The sequence below is a fragment of the Xyrauchen texanus genome, chromosome 6 (genome assembly GCF_025860055.1).
Source record: "Xyrauchen texanus isolate HMW12.3.18 chromosome 6, RBS_HiC_50CHRs, whole genome shotgun sequence".
Lineage (NCBI taxonomy): Eukaryota > Metazoa > Chordata > Actinopteri > Cypriniformes > Catostomidae > Xyrauchen > Xyrauchen texanus.
In genome coordinates this window covers 21,871,166-21,893,977 of record NC_068281.1, presented here as the reverse complement: position 1 = coordinate 21,893,977, position 22,812 = coordinate 21,871,166, and the positions used below count along the sequence as shown (strand labels likewise).

Sequence of the window (22,812 nt, the reverse complement as noted above, 5' to 3'; positions counted from 1 at the left end):
TCTCTGCTTCTGTCTGAGCATGACTCCTCCAAACTTTGCACTTGACCTTCACTTAGCTGTGAGTGTTTGGTTTGCCATTCTAAAACCATATCCTGTATTTTTTATGTATTTGGCTCCTTTGCAAGTTTTAATAGATCCAGTATCAGAGTAAGCGTGAGGGGGAAGAGAGAAAACTCTGTTGACAGCAACATGGGTCTAGATCCCAAAGGAACAATAGTCTCACTCAGTTATAAAGGTGACAGGAAGCAGTGTTGAGTAGAGTTGAGTATAGTTGAGTATAGTTTAGGGATGTGGGATATCTCCAGATATTGTCTGGAATTGTGTCTGGGATTTATATGGGATTTATATGCTGTGTTACAGTATATCAGAGACAAAGAGAGTAAATCCTGATACCAGCTAACTCTCTCACAAACACTCACCTAAATCTTTTAAATAAGTTATCCCTGATTAGATAAGAGAACACCATCTTTAAAAAGTTCCTTGATTTGCTCTATGTTCCCATCCCGTGCATGGATTTCAATGTGTTCCATTGTGTCATGTCCCCACCTCATTTGAACTTGCTATGATGGAGAGCTGGAGATCATTGACACTGATTCTTGTATGGGACGGAGGGATCTGATGCTGCTGCTATCCTTGGTGATGTACAGCTCAATCCAATTAGGCTTCACCTCCGGGCTGTGATGCAGAGCGCGGGGCGAGCAATCCTACTCAGTCGATGCGGCGCGTGTTACACTGAGCGTTACGTGTGACGGTCCTCATATGTGCAGCATTTGAATTATAACACATTATCATGGCTTCCTGGCGAGAATAATCCAGTTTCATTTATACTACTCTTGTTTTCTTTCCTGCTTAATATGCATGAATAGTTTGTGAGATTTACAAAATGAAGAAGAACGACTGCCCTTTTAACATGGGTACTACTGACACCTCTCTCCACTAATCGGATGGAGGGGAAAATAAGGGGGTAATTTACTTATTTTTTGTTGTAGAGGTAATGAAGAGGAGTTGAACTGGGAAAGGTAAGGTTTCTTTTTTTCTTTTTTTCATTCCTTTTTCTTTTTTCTTTTTCTTCTTTTTTTGCTTTAAAATGTATTTATTTCCCTGGCGATACATCGTGGGGTGATTCGGAGGTCGCCTGGATAGATGTGCTTAAGATTTAACTTGATTTCATCAGGCACAGAAAACTCCACGGGCATGTCAGAGCGCTGCACTTCTGCTGCTCTCAGCGTAAAGTGTGTCCCAGCGGTTTAAGGGGCCGTTCACACTGAACACGGATTTGTGTCCGCTCTCAATTGTTTTATGAAAACATGCGGTTGACGGACGACTTTGGCAGATGCGCCAAGTTAAAAAATAACTTTTAAAAGGAACACACTCGAGACAGGCGTTCTGCTCTTTTCGATGCGCTGCGTCCAGCTTTATTTGCGAAAGGACGCGTTCGGTGTGAACGACCCCTTAGAGGATGATCAGTGGTCCTTAAACAAGTGCACACAAAAGTAAAGATTCCACGTTCCTGATTGGGGATTAGTCTGTGATCATTTGACCTATACAAGAAGTTTAGACTTAAAGGAAAACTAATATGTATTAATTTATGTGGATGACAGTGGTATTCTGTGTCAGCCCTAATCTTCCCTTTCTTGTCATTTACAAAGGATGGACGTTATAATGTTACGTTAGTGTATGTTTTTTGTTTCTCGCTAGACTATAGCTCTTGGAAAGTGTTTTTTTGTTTGTTTGTTTTTTTTTGTTGATCGTCTCTCAGTAATTAAAATGTAAAGAGTGTGTTCCAAATAATAGGGCACACCAACTTAACCTTGTGGGGGATAATGCCTAAATCTGCGGATATATTGGATGTGGCAGGGTGTTAACGCAATGCAAGTACACAACAGCACAATATAGTTTTGATATAAATCGCAGTGCTGCACCATTATGAAATGTTGGCCTATATAGTTTCCTCTCTGGTTGGAAGTTTTAAATAGCCGGCTGTTACGAAGTCTTTTAAGAGCATGAAATAGAAGCCCACTAAACAGTCCTACAGGGATTTATCATCAAGACATTCTTAAATACTCAATCGCATTACCGTCTGTCCTCAGAGCCAAAAGTAGCTATAGCCTACTTGACATTTAAACGCAACAAAGGAACTGCATTTCAATTGCTGTTGGATTATCACTTTATTTACGTTTCTCAGATCTGTGTATTTACATTCACAGTGTAATTGCTGTAGAGCTTGTATTACAATGCAGGGCTTTGTTAAGATGCCTCCTTGCATAAAACTCTCCCTTCTAAAAAACTGTGTGCTATGCAGGCTGGCAATAACATGCAATGTATATGGTTCATTCATTTTTTGGAGTATAAAATAAGGTCATTAAAGTATTGGAGTTTTAAATGTAGCGCATTAATGGTTTAACAGTATTTAAACCGTCTGATTATATATTCCTTTTTTCTTGTGAGGAGTGTCAGTGCCATACCAGGCCTTAGGCCCAGCCAGATTGTTACATTTGACATAAGTGTTATATCTTTCACATGTGTTTTATTCTGCTTAACACTGTGAGCTATTCAGCATAATTTTGGGGTACATTTTCAGTAATTATATGACTTTCTGTAATTGCTTTCATATTCAGGTGCAACCATGGATGGCCTTGTCTGAGGTGGATTCACCATAGTACTCCTCGCTGTCATCTTAAGTAGCATAACATTTGAGTAGCAGCAGTCATGGCTGAGAGGGCGAACTTTGGGGCTCAGAGGGTCTCACAGCCACAGGGCTCACTCCCGCCAGAACCCATCGACATTATCCGGACAAAAGCCAGATCCAGAAGAATCCGGATCAATGTGGGTGGGTTGGTCCATGAGGTGCTATGGAGAACCCTGGACCGACTGCCACGTACCCGTCTTGGGAAACTCAGAGACTGTAATACCCACGAAACCCTAATGGAGATCTGTGATGACTACAGTCTAAATGATAATGAATATTTCTTTGATAGGCACCCTGGTGCCTTTTCGTCCATTTTAAACTTTTACCGGACGGGCAAGCTACACATGATGGAAGAGATGTGCGCTCTCTCTTTTGGTCAGGAGCTTGACTACTGGGGCATTGATGAGATCTATTTAGAGTCGTGCTGCCAGGCTCGGTACCATCAGAAGAAGGAGCAGATGAATGAAGAGCTGAGGAGAGAGGCTGAAACTCTCAGGGAGAAGGACGGAGATCAGGTGGAGACAGGCTGCTGTCCAGACAAAAGACAGAAGCTCTGGGATTTGTTGGAGAAACCAAGTTCTTCTGTGGCGGCCAAGGTAGGACAAACACATGGCCCAACAACACATGCAATATGCACAAATATAAAAGTATTCACACAGTAATTTAACTCATAAGGATCATGCCAAGGACATTTCCATTTAGAATGTTTCATTTGTGCAATTGAAAGAACACCAGAATAACAAACCGCCACTTAAATACTTGCCATACAGAGGAATTATAGTCCAGATGTTGTGTCTGAGATAGACCATCAAATTGGCTTATAATTAATTGGTGGTAAAATTTTTAGACTATATGCACATGGATTTCACTTTCAGTGATACAATGACATTTGAAATCCATGGCTGTTGTGATTGACATTTGAGCTCAGGCTTTTATGCTACAAAAAAAGAGGCATACTTTTGTGGTACATAGATTGCTCTGTTGCCAAATAAATATTTACGGCATTGGCATCTCATTGTGAAACTATTTTATCTGCCATTTCTATCCAAAATGCTTGTTCTAGCTCTTTATTTTGTAGATATGGTAAGATGCTGTATGGGAGACTGATATGCACATCTTAATTTCCATATCACTTTTCTATATAGTTACATTTCAAATGATTAATCACCACTCTTGCCTGAAAAAGAGGTAACCTGCAATTGTTATCACAAATGAACATGAGCTTACCGTTAAAAAATGACTTTTTTGTCAGGTTGATATGGACAGATTAAATAAAAATTTTATTACACTGTAAAACATTTTCTTTATAATTTTAACTATAAAAGACTGTAAAAGTGCTACAGAAATAAAACATTAATTGATTCACGAATATTAACTGGATAATATACAGTAATTTATATATATATATATATATATATATATATATATATATATATATATATATATATATATATTTAAAAGACTTTACTTAAAATTTTTTACAATAAAATGTTGTAAGAATTAAAACAATTTAGATGTAAAAAGTATGATTTTCCTGTATAATTAATGATAAAAAATGCAATTATGTTTAACAAGAGAGGACATATACTTTTTACAGTAAATTATTGTTAAAATTACAGTAAAATAAAAAAACAATAATCAGGCATTCCCACAATTCCCTGCATGACCCATCACATTTCATTATATTTTATAGGAATAGTTATGTTTCTTCTCATTTTTAATATCAGTTATGTACATTGGGGTGTTTTGTGTTATATTTGATGTAGTTTTGTTAATGTTTACTGCGTTGATTTAATTTCACATATGTTACCCTGATGGTGTTTAGTGTTTGTGTGAGTGACATTGAGCAATGTCTCTACATGTTTATTGGCCATTGCTCCAGGAAGAGCCACTATTGATGAACTTTTTGTCAATATGTGCCCTTCTGTAATGTTTACTGTGATTTACAATACCTTATAAAGTAAAAGGCAGATTTTTACAGTATCATAAAGTTAATATCAAGTTTATGACGTTTTTATTTCTTTGTAAAAACAACAGGATTTACAACATGATACACATCTTTAGGTTACCTGCCAAAACATTTTTTGCAGTGTATAATATAATAGCAACATGGTAGCCATTTTTGGCCTGTTAAGTCAGAAGATGTGTGCTTTTAGATATCAGTGATCTCATTTAGGTAAATAAGTATTTTTTTTGAGTAATTAGATGGTCTTGCACGTTGGTAGAATGCACTGGTAGAAGGTTGTAAAGAATATTGAAATGCTTTTTCACAGCTGCTCAGAGGCCTTGTCTTCAATCAGTGCCCAGCCCCAATGGTACTGATTGTCTACTTCCCAGAATACAGACAGGGAAAGTAGTCAGAGAAGCCATTAGTGAAACACTTTAATGTACAGGATTTTTCTTGCCCTTTGGCTCTTGAGAAAAGGTGCTGTCTTAGTGGGAAAACATTCTCAATAAATGAATAAAAAAATATAAATTGGTTGACAAATACATCTAATAAAAGAAAAATCATTAGAATAGCAGTTGCATTGTGCATCATAATAATGGTAAATATCAAAGTAATAAAAATATAAGCATTGAAATCATGAAAAATATACCTAAATCAAATACTCATTAAATAGGTCATAAACAATTGATTTAAATTGATTATAGAGTAACTGCCAATAACTTTTCAGTTTTAATCTATATTAGAGAAAAGAAGAAAAAAAAACATCTTCAAAGGCACTTATTCTAAACATTAAATATGAAACAGCAATGGCAGAATTGGCATTGCTACACTGAGTTCAGTGTCAGTAAAAGCTAGGTAAAGGCTTCTGCAATGATCTGAAAAAGACAATGGACAGGAACAACAGGAAAATGGAAAATGTGAAAAGAGTAGTGAGAATAAATAGAAAAAACTCCCCATAAACATACCCATTATCAAATTTAACTGCATCCATAAGTATCAAATTTAACTGCATTCATCTCCACCACACAGCTTGCTTGGGCATATTTGTTAAAAATGTGTCCTGCCCAGAGTGTATAAGGGACATCATCTTGCTCTGATTCATTGTGTTTGGCAGATTTACTTTAGCATTATTGGCAGTGGTGGGACTGGGCTGGTGGAGTTGCACATTCTGCTCTCAGAGAGGAAGATGAAGGTTGAGTCACTGCCACTATTTGTTGGCAGTCAGTCGTTTTTGTGTCAGCACAAACACACAGCATCCTTTCAGCCTACACCCATCAGCTATAATGTCTGCTTTGACAGGGCAGGAGCAGCTTTGTAATGACCGAAATCCTCCAACTAAGTTTAGATTATCATATCACTGCTATGTTCATTGGAGGAGTATGTTGAGAGGTGGAGATGAAGACAGTGTTTAAGGGACAACAGAAAGCGTCTCTCCATATTGATGTGAGCAGTATGATTAATGGCAAATGATTCCTAACCTTGAGCTCCACCTTCACTTCTGTGGGTTCCGTGGTTTGGTAATCTGACACTGCTTTTTGAACACGAAATGACTGCAGACTTATTGAGGAGGTATTCCCCAATGCATGGTAATAGCATATTTGGCAGAATAATGGCAATGATGCTTTTCTCCACTTTCACTGTTTCTTGAGACATGGGATGGAACATTTTATTTGCCTTTATTTTGAAAAAAAATTTCCACTTTGTAATTAATCAGATATGAACACTAATATGTTAACCATTTCATGTTATTTATATTTACTCTTTATTTGATCAAAATTACTCATCCCTGAAACAGCCTGTTCTCTGAACATAAATCAGTGCTTCATATAAACTAATATTTATATTACTCCTAAGAGAAACAGAATGATAAATATGCATCTTAAATAAGACACATAACTCATATATGTCCTGACAGAAGGAAACTCTAAAATCTATCCTTTACAAGGGTTCACAGTTGTGAACACCATCAGATATTTATAAAAACAATTATAAATATCAGGTAATATCAGTGTCAGCCTTTATCCTGAAGGTCTTCTTTCCACATTTCACCTGCAATAGGTTAATGTCACACTCTGATGTTTCATATTTATTTATTTTTTTAAGATGACCATGGTTATTTTTGTCAAATCCATCACACAAATTGTAAAAAAAAATATATATATATATATATATATATATATATATATATATATATATATATATATATATATTATAATTTTTTTCTTTTTTTAAAAAACACTAAGTTGTTTTGTCTCATGTCTTACGAATCAGTGTTGATGCATGGAGAATTGTACATTGAGATTACCATCTCAGCATTTGAACGCTTATAGAAGCTCATTACATTGTTTAGAAAAATGTGAATGTGTTTAACATTAAGTGCTGGAAAATAAGCTGTTAAATTGTTACTGCAAGTTATTGCCACCGGACAGTTGCTAGGTCGTTAAAAAAGATAAAGTTAACAGTGCCTTGTTTAGCTGTCACCATACTGCTCCCTGTGAGGCAATGGAGACTTAATCTCCTTTGGTGATTTACCTAGTCTGCTCCTACAAATAGACTGCTGAGGGCCTTGGGTTGTCTGGCTTATTGCTATAGTGTGTAATGTGGTCACGTTTTTAGCCAGAGCTGTTAATCAATTAGGGGATGCAGTTTTCCACCCCAAGGAAGTTATTAAGAGTGGTAGGGCCTTTGAAATCACCCTGAATCCTGGCAATTCATTTCAAATTATGTTGTATACATAAAAGTTTGTTTTTTTGCTGTGTACAGTGCACAATGTAAAGAGACATCAAAATACAGTAAATTAATGAAGATAATTGGGACCTATCATAAGCAATACTGCAAAGGATTGCTGTACTTTAGTACTTTATTATACTCAGCTTTTATATTGGTAGCTGACCACTTACTGTATCTTTCTTTGGTTGTTTAATCACTATCTTTTAGCTTTAGGCTTAACTGCAACTGCCTAATATCAGTCTTTTGGGAAGGAAATATAATTGAAACATTGCTTAAGGTTTCCTTTCCTATTCTTCTCTATGTGTCATCATCACAGAAGAAAATGAATCATCCTGTGATGCTTCACTGTTCCAAAGGACACTTAAACTTATACAGTATAAATATACATATTTTATACAGTGTGTACAGTATGCAGATATGCATCTCTGAGATGCATTTATAAATCTAATAGAAATTTAATTTATAGAACTTATTTCAAATGGTTGTGAATGTTACATGAAATGGAGAAGTATCTTATCAGGTATCTGACTCCGTAAAGAGGTGTTCACCATTGATTGTTTTGATGATATCAATGTTCTCCTGAAATGTCTTTGGTGTGAATAATTTATGTGTATTTACAGTAATTGGTCATGACATGATACTCTATACTCTGTGGACTCTATCTGTGGACAGAATGGATATTTTCTTAACAGAGCACAGGGATGGGAAAGGGGAGAAAGGAAAGAGGAAAAGTTTTATTGTAGAGGTTCTGTTACTGAATAAAGAGGCTTAGGCTAAGATACAAGGTCTGCCTTTGGAAGGAGATACCTGTGACATTACACTGGGAAAGGTGAATCCTTTCTGGCTCCCCTCTTTAGCCATCACTTTAATACCCATGGAGGTCAACAGATGGAGTGAGTTTGAAGATGAGTAAAGGTTACGTACAGTGCTCTTTTAAGAGACTTCTAGATCTTATTAACTACAGGGAGATTGCATTAATCATTTTAGAATAATTCATTCTTAACCCACTTCAATAAAGGCATAATTTCTTTGTGTGCTTTAAGAGTTAGCCTGGTAAATCGATCTCCTCTTAAGATTATGATAAGGTTATTATTATATTTAAAACATAATTTAGTTGTGTTGAAAGACATTAGAAACAGACCTTTAAAACAATGGAGCATTTTAGCTTAAAAGAAGCACGTGCATTAATTTTCAGAACATTTGACTGTATATTTATCATCTATCACTACACGTTTTTTTATTATATATATATATATATATATATATATATATATATTTTTTACTCAAGATAAAAATAGCAAAAAAAATTCCTTTCAGTTATCAAGTCCATGTGAGCCTTTAGATGTTTGTTAAAAAAAACTATTAAAAAATAGGCATCTCTGAATTTAAAGTAATTGTCATGTTATATAATCCAGTGGACTGGAGTGAGACTGAGTTTGTGACACAGAAAGTGCAAACTACTGTACATTGGCCCAACGTGGGCGTTGAACATTGGAACAAGTCCTTTAGCCTCTCTGCCGACTCAGAAGACTCCATCCCCCACATTGTCACACAATTATGTAGTTAAACCAGGGAAACCTAAAGGGATTTATCTTTAATCTGAGTAATGAACATACAAAATAGCTACAGTTCCACCTTCCATTCCACTCTGAGGGATAAAGTCCCACTTAGTGGACATCTGCTACGAGTTATAGACACCATGTGATCCTCTAATTGAAACTTTGTTGTATCTTAAAAGCCAGATTCTCGTTGAGTATGATTGACAATCAATAATTATTGAATCATTATTGAGCATTCTTTTAAACCTATGGTCACATTTTCACATTTGATTTATCTCATAATCTGGAGGTTAAACTTCTAAGAAGTCACTGCTATTTTGATGTTAAGTAGTTAGCATGTTGAAACACACATATACAGTATATTGTGAATAAGGAGTTTCTATACATTTAATTCTCTGATTTCCTATTCAGAGTGCTCAAATGTATAGTTTTAGTTTGAGGGTTAAAAAAACATTTAAAGGGTGTCTCTTAAAGGGATAGTTCACTCAAAAATGAAAATTCTCTCATCATTTACTTTCCCTCATGCATCTCAGATGGGTATGATTTACTTTCTTCCACAGAACACAAATTAAGATTTTTAGAAGAATATTTCAGCTCTGTAGGTCCATACAATGCAAGTGAATGGGTGCCAAATGTTTAACGCTCCAAAAGGCACATAAAGGCATCATAAAAGTAATCCATGCAACTCCAGTGTTTCAATCCATGTCTTCAGAAGTTATATAATCCGGGTGAGAAACAGATCAATATTTAAGTCTTTTTTTTTGCCAGAAAAACTTATCCCTGTCCAATAGGGGGGCGATAGGCACAGAAAATGTGAATCACTAAAAACACAAGAAGAAGAATGTAAATGTTAATATTTACGTGGAAATTGGCTGAGCAGGGGGGAGAATTATTGTAAAAAACCCACTGGTCTTATGCATTACTTTTTGGGTGAACTGTTCCTTTAAGGGTGTCTGTTTGTGATATTTGGTGATACAGCATGTGAAGCCAAAGTCAGAGGTGCACAAGAGAAAGACATGAAGTGACAGATCATTTCTTACACTGAATCCCACCACATAGTCGGTGTATCACAACCAAAATCAAGTCTATGTCCAAGTCTGAAGTTAGATTGGAGGTTTTGTTCTTATGTGCACAGTACTGCCACAGATTTTGTTTCAGTTCAGTTCCCTCCAATCATTTTTTAACAGGAGCATTAATTTACGCCAAAATGGGAATATCAAGACTATGAATCAGGAATAGAGATTTTACCCTAATAGCTGATGGTTAATACATTGTTATTACTGAAGACACACTCTATAATCACTAAGTTGAGGTGCGTTATGGATAGGAATGATTGCGAGGAAGATTTTATTGCCCATCTCTTTCTGCTAGACTTCAATGTTTGATTAGTGGTATTCCTTTTCCATTGTTATTATCTGCTCTACACTCAGTTTAGTTATATACTTTATGTTTTTTTCTTATTATTAAGATGTACATCATACTACTAGACCACTCAGTTTTTTAAAAGCAGACCAGATCTCCTTCTGTTGTGGTGATAATGCTGTTTCATTATGTCTGCTATTCATTCTTTGACAACAAAATACATGCCATCAGCTCCATCAACCCAACCCACGGGAGCTTAAACCCTGGCATAGGCAGGAGTACTGCCAGTCCTGTAGGATAAGACTTAGAGTTTTTATCCTCTGAACTCAACCTCACCTTGAACCTAGTTCTGATTTCTGTGTTGTCAAGTGCTTGTATGGGGACTAATGTCTGGCAAATTTTCATGCATGTATGAGGGTAAATGTCTTTGAATGTGTCTTTAAAATAGACAGTGCCAGTTGGACAGACTGAATAGATGGCTCTGCACTGTGTTTAAGTAGAGGTTGCCTGCTCACCCCACTTGTGAGGCTGAATATTTTGCATGGGAGGATGTGGCTGTAAGTGGTAGGCTGAGGGTTAGCCTGTAAATCACAAGCAGTCATCAGGGCCACATTATAGATAATTCACTATAATCATGACCCCCTGCTTCCTTCTACCCCCGCACATGCAAAGACACCGTCAAACACAGTAGACATTTTACTATCTGGTAGCTCAGGGTGGTATCATTAGTTTTCTTAGATATTTGTACCTAACATGTTTGTATGTTTAGATAGATACATCAACGTACAATATCAGCATATTCACAACAAATAAGATGTAAGTGCTTTTACGTATGTGGAGCTTTAGAGACTTACAAATCTTAACGAATGCTTTGATGACTGGTCTAAAACTAAATTCCCAGAACATACAGTATACCAGGTTGCACGTGAACATGTTCAATACTCAGACACAATCCAATAGCAAACTTTACCAGTGAATGAAAGAGAAACTTTGTCCAAGAATTACCATTTTTAATGGCATTTTTTATATATAAATGACATCCAGATGGGACTTCTAAAGGTTTAATCATTTTCACTGTTTATAACTTTAACAAGTATGAAATGAAAGTGAATCTGTGTTGATGTTTTGAATCCCAAAACATTGATGTCAATAAGTAAATATTGTACATTTCCATGTCTATGCCAACTAATTAAAATATCTGTGTGATAGAACTGCAATTTGCAACAAATACCTTCAAATACTCAAAAGATCACGTTGATTAGCTAAGCTCAGCTGGTCTCATGCTTCTTGGAACCTTCATTTGTTTTCTTATGTTCACAGATACTCCATTGAGCATTGCCATTACAGAGGAACTGGATAGTGTTTTCCTTACTCAGCAAAAGCTCCTTGACAAACGTGGGAGGTTAGCTCCAAATAAACCCGTCCTATTAAAAACACAGAATCCCATGTCACCGCTATATAAATAACCCTTCAATATCGATCAAGACATTCTTGGGTTTCCAGACAGAGTTTCTTGTTCCTCTCTTGGCAGTAATGATAACAATGTTTTCCGGAAATAATTTAACCTTCACTTCTCTCAGGAAGAGCATTTTCTTCAGAAGAGCTGGGACTGACTGACTGTACAGCTCTGGTTTTCTCCATTTAGTGTTTCTACATTGCATTACAGCAACGGATGATGCTGCATCACTCTGTTCTAATCCTGTTGAAATAGTGAGCCTTTGAAATTACATAATGTGCTCTTTGTAATTTTGGTAAATTATGTGTCAGCAAGGTGCTTCTCAACTAGTTTATTTGAGAGAAAACAGGAAAAAATGACCAGTTTAGTAGAGCTTAAAGCCTGGCCTGTTGTAACTGTTTTTGGAGAACATGTTACGGAGTCATTTGAGCAACTGACCAAGGTTCACAGAAACAAAGAATATGTATTTAACTCTTGCAGGATGTTTGTAGGATTAGTGGCTGGAATCCACTTCATTTGCAGTAGTCTGTTCAACAAAGGCGCTGTCCGTGGTGCTGGTCCCATGCATGGAATCAGCTTTACTAATGGTTCATCCTAATAAAAATCCTCTCAATCAACATTTCTTTCTCAGATTTTTTAATATTTTATTATTATTTTTCTGTTTTCCTTGTTGTTGACTCACAATTGAACCATTTACTTTTAGAAATGCAGGTAAATCCACCTCTCCAGGCAGATTAAAAAGGCAAATCCTCATGTTCAGCCAGATTGCCTTCTACATTCAAATCTCCTCATATACATTTTTTTGTGAATTTCTGATTATTTTCAGATCTTTAGCCCAGTTGGGTTCCGCTACAATAACTCTCTGGGCAGTGAATCAAAATGTGAAAAATCATTCAAGATTTTTTTTTTTTTACATATTCAATTAAGCCGACCCTACAGACCAGATGTTCCAAGGACTTGAGCTAAAAGCAGCTCAACTAAACCCTCTAGTCTAGAGGGTGTAGCTTCTCCACCCTCCCCAATGTCATAGTTTCATTCTTCACTCTGCTCATTTAAATGTGATTCTGGTGCAGCAATCTCCCGCAATTGTGCATATTTTGTGGAGAGGTACTGTTGCTCCTTGAGAGAAGAGAAAAAACTATGTATAATTATAATACTGAAGACAAGTATGGATTGTTCTACACATTTATTTGCTATATTTGCTTTATTATGTTAATCAACTGTTATTGAACATTGTTGGCAATACTTTTAAATGTTGCAAAATTAGCAAAACCTTGAAAATATTGTAGCCCTTAAAGGGATAGTTTACTCAAAAATGAAATTTCTGTAATTAATTAGGGCGAGCCTCATTTAGATTAAGCCTCATGTTCTCATGTAAAACATGAGGGTGCGTAAATGACGACATCATTTTCACGTTTCAGCAACATTTGAATGTCAAGTTGGAAGTACATTTGATAGACCTGACACATATGGATGGATATTTGCCATATATTTGTCATTTTTTAGGTATTGTAGTTTAGTTACATTAAACTGTCTCTATAAGAATGGGGAAGACCGGACAGAGTCCGACGATATAATTACATTACAGAGTGTTAAAAAGAGGAAGCCGAGTGCTCAGCTCAGTTCACTAAAAGGCTGCTATGCTCTGTACGGAGCCTTTGCAAACCACACTCTTTTGGTTGCAAAGGATTTCAGAGGGAGAGAGAAATAAATGAAAATTGTGTGCATACTCAAAGAAACAAATGAAAACAAATGCCAAAATGAAATGATAAAGTGTTTTCTATGGTTGAAGGTGAATTGTGTAATGTGTGCAAAACTAGCATCAGCAAACGGATTAGCAAAACAAAACAAAAAAATTATAATGTTTTCATATAGATTTTCCTAAAACTCCACCTGTCTGCTATTGATCAAACAAACAGATAATCCTGCCCCAAACATCTGTCATTGGGTGAGTTAAAGTTGCTGTGTCAGGCAGGCCACACAGTTTGTCTCATGTGAACACTTAATGATTTGTACACAAAAGCAAACTTAAAAGATATGGTATGACATATCATATGACTTTTATTCCCATAGAGACTAACCTAAACTCGATAAAATACAGGCATAAAAAAGGAAACATCTGAGAACAAATTTGGTTACTCATTCAAAATGTATTTATTTCCTATTAAAATCATGGTTAGGAAAAATCCTAAGCAAAAGTTGTAAGTTTTTGTACGAAACAAACTTTTTTTTGTGATTTTGCCATCTTGAACTGTTATTACAAATTGGTTGGATTTTTTTGTTGGGGCCACAGTGTTTAAACTTTTGATGGGATCAACTTACAAACAGGTTGCAAGATAGTACTCTTCCTCTGAGACAGGTTTATATTAGGGTGACTTGAAGGATCTCTCTGTGCTTCCCTACACGCAGAAGCCCTGGTCTAATGCCAGAAATCTCCCTGCGTTGAGATCACTGCCCATGTAATTACGTTTGTACAGATCCACCAGTGAGAACAGTTAGATAATCCTCCTGGCTTTCTCCTTCAGTACTTATCGCTCCTATCTCTCTTGCGTTCAGAACAAACACAGCCTCTACTGCATGTGTCAGCAGAGAAATTAAACTGTATGATGTACCTTGATATATAAATGTTTCTCCTTGAAACTGAGTGAAACTGATTAATCAGCTGGCCACAGCGACACATTGGGCTGGAAATTCATGTCGTTCAAACCAAATTTTAAAGTTAGAACATTACACTGATTTAATGGGACTAGAACCACACATGGCTTCCATCGTGGAGTCATTATAGGTCTGACAGAGCTATTTGACAGCAGGTTGATTGTAAAGTTTTCAAAGGGTTAAAAAGAATTACACAGATTTTTTTAATAATTAGTAATCTGGGTATTAAATGCATAGCATTAACTTTTTAAGATGAAGATTTTAGATTCAAATTCATATACTTGAGCCAAGTCAAGTCAAATTTATATGTATAGCACTTTTCACAACAGGTACCGTTTCAAAGCAGCTATACATTATGTTGTAACAGAAAATGAATGAATATAATGCCAATATTAGTTATGTTTAGAATTATTATTGGTTACAATTAGTAAACTAAGTAAATGTTGTGGGTCAATGGTTAAACAAATGTGTTAAAGTTCTTGAAGTCATCCCAAATTAAGGAAATATACATTGATGCATTGTCCTTTGATTTTGTTAGTGGTTCACGACTTCACTTGATCATATAATCTTACAGCGAAGATTGTAAATGAATTTGGCGTACTGTCTGTGTTTGAGTTGAATCTCGAATCAAAACAGAGCTCTTAGATTCCCTGTGTACGTGGAAATATGGACTGGTTAAAGGTGGAGATGGGGAGGAGAAGGGATATTCGAAAGATGTCATAGGAGAGGTAGGTGAGCTACAGTTTATATAGCACTTAAACGTGATTGATTAGTGGGATTATATGGACAAGCTCCTCCCGAACTTGCGTTAGGAACTTCAATTAATTAATTTCCTATGTAGGTTTAAGAGTGTTATCTTTGACCAAGTTGATATTGGTATCATTCAATTAGGTGCATTCCAGTCCAGCTGGAAGTTTATGGCAGGTAATAGAGGCACATGAAGAATCACAGGTCTTTGAGTCTGTCTTAGTAGATTGAAGTGAAGTCTGGCTGGCACATGCTGCAGTTGGTCATCATCACTCATCGACACAGTGCAAATATTCAATTAATATGGTCATTATAACGGCATGCATAATATAGAAAATTAGCAAAAAGGTTTTATATGAGAGAGTATAGTTTCAATGTATAGAGTATATGCATTTTAAGTATAGCATGTCAAACATCAAGGGACATGTTGAGTATTACAAGTGTACTCTATGACAACTGGTCACAGCCAGAAGCTACTCAACTCTACCTAGCAGGGACAATCTCTGCATCAAGCAATGGCAGTAATGTACTTCTAGTATATTACACAATGCCACAATCCTCCAAAAGCAAGTATACTCTTCATTTGACCATTGATCTCAATATTTGTTATACCAATCCTTCAGCTTGAGCTAGAAATGTTCAACACTAGAGGTGTAGGCAATGACCAAAAGAACTCTGACAACAAACCACTATGTTTTACTATACAAATGATATTGGTGCAGCAAGCAAAGCAAGGCTATTTCTGGAAAGAGAATTTTCCTACAATTCCTGCCCATTGCTGAGAACCAATGAATATCCAAGCTTCTGACATTTGATAATGTATCCTTGCAGAGTTGGCAGATAGTTTTATTGTTTGTTTAGCCCTTAATCTACCACTGCCCCCCATTTATATTCACCCTGACTACAAATCTAGAAAGGGCTTTTTCTCCGGTCCCATTATACTGTAATTCTACTATTAAAATTAGAGCATCCTGACACTTTCAACTTTTTTCTTGTTAGAAAACCATATGGACCTTGCTAAGGGTGTTCACATTGTCGTCTGTGTGGGAGGACATTTCAGGATAATTGTAATAGGATTGAGTTTCTATGTATAGTAAGGATATAGAAAGGTTAGGAACAGTTACTCACTCTTTCTCTCTCCCCCCACAAGGGAAGAATCAACATGTAATCTCTTCAGTCTTCCTTAAACGTTGTAATATTAAGCACTCATTGGTAAAGGACAGTGGGCTGGCAAATTGCGTCAAAAAGTGCTGATTGTGTAAAATCATAAATTCCTGAATGAATCAGGTATTTTAAAGCAACTGAGCAATTTGGTGTACTCTCTCTACTAGTTCTAATACTTTGGCAAGAACAGTTCAGGTGTTCTATCATAAAGATGTTGATAAAATGTGCTAAATATGTATGCGTGTATTATAACATCTCTTTTATAAGAGTACTCAAATTATTGAGTACCAATGTAAGGACACGGTCAAGGTCAACAGTTTTATTCTACACTAGGATCATTATTAATCCCCTCTTAGCGCAGTTCAAGTGTATGGTTAACCGTTCCTCAGTTGTATTTCTTTGTGCATTTGTAGTACACCAAATGTTTTTTTGGTTTGTTTTTTTTTTTGATGGTGAGATTATAATTTTTAAGGGCATAATGCCAGTAGAATAATCTATTCTGTCTGAAAACTCCACGCACAAGCATTCAGTCCAAACAGCAAAAATCCCCAAACTCACAATTAAATTATCAGATGAACTTTAACATGTAATGAGCATTTTCTCAAAACCAAATTATTAAAGCATAAAAAGATCAAATTAAAGGTAGATGTGGGTGGCTGGTTGCACCATAGAATCAAGTTTGTGTCATTAAAAGCACGTGATTCACACAGCATCTTTCAAGGCTTGTTTGTTTTGGTTGACTCTTACAAGAGGGGGATAGCAAAAAATATTTGTGCCCAAAGAGGAGGCTGGCTTTTTCCTTAATAATAAAAAATAAATAAATTGTATTTGATTTAATGATGTGAAATAGAATAGCCAGATTAGTAACTCTGATCAGGGTTATTTTATTACCTTGCAGGATGATTTGGATAACCTATAATAAGACATCAATTACATATTATAACTAAGCAGTTGATCAATAAGTGCTTGTCAGAGCTATTTGTGAATACATGAACACTGAGAATGAGAGAACAGATGGTGCAGATCACATCATTGTAATAAGGATGAGGGTGTACTCGTCATTTTCATTTTCGTTTGTGAATTGTAATAATTCTTAGTTTTTAACTGTCTGTTAGACTTCAAATATCAGAGGACTATTTTTTCCATTTTCAAAAAACCCAAAACAATATCTGTGTGGTTTGTGGTGTGATAAAAGCTACATTTCATATACAGTATGTATATATATATACACGAGGGGGACCTACACAGTATTAGGCAGGTGGTTTTAATGTTGTGGCTGATCAGTGTAGATATCTATCTAGATTCTGTATAGAACAATACTTTTAATGTCACATCTCTAAACCCTCTCTTCTCTTTGTTTTTTTTGTTGTTGTTTGTTTTGCAGATTCTGGCTATAATATCCATCCTGTTTATCATTCTCTCAACAATAGCATTGTCACTAAATACCCTGCCTGAGTTACAAGTGATTGATGAATTCGGACAATCTAATGACAATCCAAACCTGGCCCATGTTGAAGCTATTTGTATCGCCTGGTTCACTATGGAATATCTTCTCCGTTTTTTGTCTTCTCCAAACAAGTGGAAATTCTTCAAAGGACCTCTGAACGTCATTGATCTATTGGCTATACTCCCCTATTATGTCACAATATTCCTGACAGAATCCAACAAGAGTGTCCTCCAGTTCCAGAATGTGCGCCGGGTGGTACAAATCTTCAGGATTATGAGAATTCTTAGAATTCTGAAACTAGCAAGACACTCTACAGGTCTTCAGTCTCTTGGGTTCACCCTCAGAAGAAGCTACAATGAACTTGGACTGCTGATATTGTTTTTAGCTATGGGCATCATGATCTTCTCCAGCCTGGTATTCTTTGCTGAGAAAGACGAAGATGCTACAAAATTTACCAGTATTCCCGCTTCATTCTGGTGGGCAACAATAACCATGACAACTGTGGGTTATGGGGATATTTATCCCCAAACCCTCCTCGGCAAAATAGTGGGTGGTCTCTGTTGTATTGCTGGCGTGTTAGTGATCGCACTGCCTATCCCTATTATTGTGAACAACTTCTCTGAGTTCTACAAAGAACAAAAGAGGCAAGAGAAAGCTATCAAACGAAGAGAGGCACTTGAGAGGGCCAAGAGGAATGGCAGCATTGTGTCAATGAACCTGAAAGATGCATTCACTCGCAATATGGAGCTAATGGATGTTGTAATAGAAAAGGGTGAGGAGAAGGGCTCTGAAAATCATCTTTCACCAAGCAGGTGGAACTATCAAAAGAACTCCAACTCTGACTTAAATTCCAAAGCCTGTGAAGCAAAATATCAAGAAATAGGCCAGTTGGGTTCCCCAGATCGAGTCTTTGAACCTAGTTCAAGCCCTCAGCGGCTGAATGCCAAATCCCTCGAACAAATATACAACCAGATGACATCTCCATCAGCCACTAGCCGAAGTAGACCTTCAACCTCTAAAGGCTACAATGTCGGTAGAGAAGAAGAGGTGGAGATGAAAGTAGTCCAGTGTGAACCTCGGCTAAAAGAAAGACCCATTACTGAGATCAGAAGTCTGTCTAGCGTTGACAGCTTCACTAGCTGCATCACCGATATCAGTGAGGTTGAGAAAATCGCACTACTGCCCAATATTTCAGGAATACAGAGACATCCACGTGCTCCTCCCCCACTTGACCTTACTCAGATTACCTCTCTGGACAAACGAGCACCTGAAAAAGCAAAGCAACTCACAATCATCAAAGAGGGCATCTATGAGTTTGTCCAGTGCAAGCCCGAGAGCAGCGCCACGCCAAAGGGTGAGGAGAATCAAAGCTTCGATCTCAGTGGTGAAAATGTGAGGAGCTCTCCAAGAGGAAACAGCCAAGTAAAGCTCAAGGGACTCAAAGTGAATTTCACTGAATCTGCAGACGAGGGGGCTTCTAACTTGCATTTAGTTGTGACAGAGGACACGGCAACACTGACACCCAAGCTACCAGGATGCGATCCATTCCTGATGGCCGGTTCTCCTCGGCAGAGTCCGAGGTCCCCAGGGAAATGCTTTGAAGAGGATGGAGCAACAAGCTCTCCAGATTTCAGCATGTCCTCTTCAGAAAGCCAAAGAGGGAGAAACCATGTTGAAAGAGCAGCTGTTACTCCCACTTCCCCTAAAAGTGCACTAAACTGTGCTTCTGTTACGGTTGGTGCCATTGGAGTGGAAGACAGCATTCAAAGTGTACAGAAGGTGGACAACCACCTCCTTTCTCCAGATATTCTCAAGTCATCAGGGGATGGAGGTCGGTCACCACCATGTGAAACTAGCATGTGATGCACTGAGCAGCCTTGACATATAGATTCACAGAATGCATGCATCTAAGGAAGTATGTTGACAGAAAGATGCAAACTGATGTAAGGAGGAAGTTCTATTGTCTGTGTGATGTCTTCCAAACTATCAATCACAGATTAGACTGCATATCTGCAGCAAAAGGTCTGCTCCCACTTCAAGAGCTTTTTGACATTCATTCAGAGGGAGGACATCAATTAACAAAACATAATCTTAACAAACCATTTTTATTTTGTAACAGTATGACCCTTAATGTGAAAGATTAGTTAGCTGTCATTTATTTGAAGCATAGACTGATCCAGACAACTGATTTGTTGTAGAAAATCATTGATTTGTATCCTACTCAGTAGATGTAAGAAGCATACACATTTTTAAAAAGGCTAACCACTGTAACATTTGTGTTGGGTTTGATTAATAGTTCTGATTAGCTTTTGACTTGAAATTATATTTTCAACCAAAATATGCCTTTTGATTTGATCATTTCCTTCTGAGTGCTATGTCTCAGTGGTAATATGTGATGCAACACTTTTTTCAGTAGACTCTAATGCATTTTTATTTAAATGTCCCTTGAGCAAGTAATACAAAAGGGGTAAAAAAAAAACAAACAAAAAAAAACAATACAAATTGTCAATGCTAAAAATTTGTATGATATCTATATGAGCATGATGATTTAGGTGTAGCATGAGGGTGACTGTTTCCATTTGCATCACTGTTTAGTTGAGCCATAGCCTATTAGAAAATGCATAAATTAATTGTATAAATTGTTATCACGTTTACTGCGGTGGACAAAACCCCACATTAGTATATCTGTTAAAACGTCTGAAGATATCTTTGTTTTTTATGTTGCCTTTAATTCAGAAACGGCTATGATTGCATAGTAAATCAACTATGCCCTCTGCTGGATGAAGGAAATGGCACTTTATTTCTGAGACATCCGCTTGAATGATCGTACTGATGTGCAATAGGAATTATCTAGTAACAAAGAGGTCGATGGATGAAAAAAAGCTAAAAGCAGAACTTTGAGCACTCCACCGTGAATTGTATGATTTGTATATTAACTGTATATTCAAGATATTATTGGCTACACCCATGTAGTGTGTAGAACACGTTTGTGTTGTCAGTCGTACTCCAGAGATTTTGAAGACAAATTAGGCAGGACCACAAGCCCTGCTTTAAATATTCAAATCTGTGCCTTTTCATAAACAGTCATTTATGAGAAGGCGTTAAGAGATTTGCTTTGAATCAGATCATTCTGTACAGAAATTCTACTTTTTATATAGCTCTATATGCAAATACAGGTTCTCAGGGGTTTTTTTGTGTGGTTATTATTTAATGTAAAAGCCCTGATGTCATAGTTTGTTTCTATATATTTTGGTAGTCACATTAAAGGATGTCTATAATGAAAATTTAAAAGCACAGCACGATCGTCTAATAGCACAATCAGACATCATGCACAGATTTATCATGGATACAACTTGAATATTGTATGTACACTCCTATACAGACTAATTTCTGCATTCAAGCTCAAATTTGTTTTTTTTCCTTAAGTTTGTTTTTTAGTTTGTAGATCAGTATGTGACATTAGATTTTTATTGTTGTACATATTTTCTTGAAATAGTGACTGCATTGTTCCAGATACCTAGAACGACCATAAAATAACAAATAAACATTTGTACAGGACTATATGATTGCTTTCTTGAAGGTGAAAATTGCAGTGCCCCTTCAAGCTCATTAAGTGGTATTGTAAGAAACTTTGGCTACGATGAGGGGACCTTTCAAACAGCGACAAATGTTTTACGAAGCAATATTAGCAAGGCTACCAAAACTAATCTTACAGATTAAGTCAGAAGTTAACATAGGTTGAAGTAATTAAAACTCACTTTTTAACCTAAACTTTAAACTACTTTTTGCATGACAAATTTTCCAACAATTGTTTACAGACAGATCGTTTAACTTTTAACGGACTATCGCTGTCTCGTTTGGAAGGCTGCGTGCAAGGTACGACGCGTCCTTTAAACAAGCCACGTTTAAACGAGACGGCCATCGTAGGACAAACAAAAACGCAAGTAACATGGTTGCTATAACAGCATGCCACTTTTTAACAAGCGCGAGCGCTTTGAGTGAGAAGGGAAAAAAGTCCCTCTGGAAGGGAATGCATGAGGTACATTTTAGGAGAGTTATAATGACTTGAAGAGGGAAAAAAAGATTTCACAGGTGTACTTTTAGTCTAATACTTCATTTGAATTATACATTAATACATTATATAATCTCTGCACTCAACTACTGAGGTACTTCAGCATGGGAATTAACATTCTCGTGTTTGAACATCATATGTACGGGTAAATTGTTTTAGACATTTCCATTGAAGCAAAGAATTGTGCAAACGAAGAATACACCTCATGCATAGGCCTATTAGAAATGCCGTGAAAGGTCGCATTCGTTGAGTCCTATTTTCTGAAACGAGACAGCCTCGATGACCTATGCGGCCGACAAATTCGACCTCTGGGGGACGCAGCCTTCCAAACAAGACACAGCCTATATCACAATTCTAGTAAGTCAGAAGTTTACATAAACTTAGTTAACTGTGCCTATAAGCAGCTCAGAAAATTCTACAAAATGATGCAAAGCCTTTAAACAAATAGCTTTGGATAGGTGGTGTACTGAGGTGTACCTGTGGATGTATTTTATGGCATACCTTCAAACTCAGTGCCTCTTTGCATGACATCATGGGAAAATAAAAAGAAATCAGCTAAGAATCAGAAAAAAATTGTGGACTTCCACAAGTCTGGTTCATCCTTGGGAGCAATTTCCAAACATCTTAAGGTACCATGTTCATCTGTACAAACAATAGTAAACAAAAATAAACAACACGGGACCATGCAGCCATCATACCATACCACTCAGGAAGGAGACACATTCAGTCTCTTAGAGATTAAAGTAGTTTGGTGTAAATATTAAGCTTTACTTAAATAATATAATTTTTGATTACATTGTTTAACACCCCTGAGCTTAAGTTATGCTAAGTGGCACTATCACACTGTAAACCAGAGGTCGGAAACCTTTCTGACATTGAGTGCAATTTTTAATTTTACTTGTTTATCACTGAGCTGCACAAAATACATACACTTCAATCTCACTGTTGATTGTGTGTCAGTGATTAACCCTTTGCATGTGCCA

General features: G+C 36.7%; 1 protein-coding gene across 1 annotated transcript; it reads left to right on the top strand.

The window, feature by feature from the left end:
• The first annotated feature begins 751 nt into the window (after positions 1-751).
• Positions 752-22,772, top strand: LOC127645020 (potassium voltage-gated channel subfamily B member 2-like). The gene is made up of 3 exons (XM_052128514.1): positions 752-1,019; positions 2,619-3,285; positions 17,695-22,772. Exons 2-3 carry the CDS (start codon positions 2,710-2,712, stop codon positions 19,618-19,620), a joined length of 2,502 nt encoding a protein of 833 aa, XP_051984474.1. The 5' UTR covers positions 752-1,019; positions 2,619-2,709; the 3' UTR covers positions 19,621-22,772.
• The last annotated feature ends 40 nt before the right edge of the window (positions 22,773-22,812 follow it).

What these genes read in the sequence shown, in the direction of transcription:
- LOC127645020 (XM_052128514.1), top strand. Translation starts at nt 2,710, where the DNA reads ATGGCTGAGAGGGCGAACTTTGGGGCTCAGAGGGTCTCACAGCCACAG. An exon ending in GTTCTTCTGTGGCGGCCAAG is followed by an intron (nt 3,286 to 17,694) that starts GTAGGACAAACA and finishes TTTGTTTTGCAG; the next exon opens with ATTCTGGCTATAATATCCAT.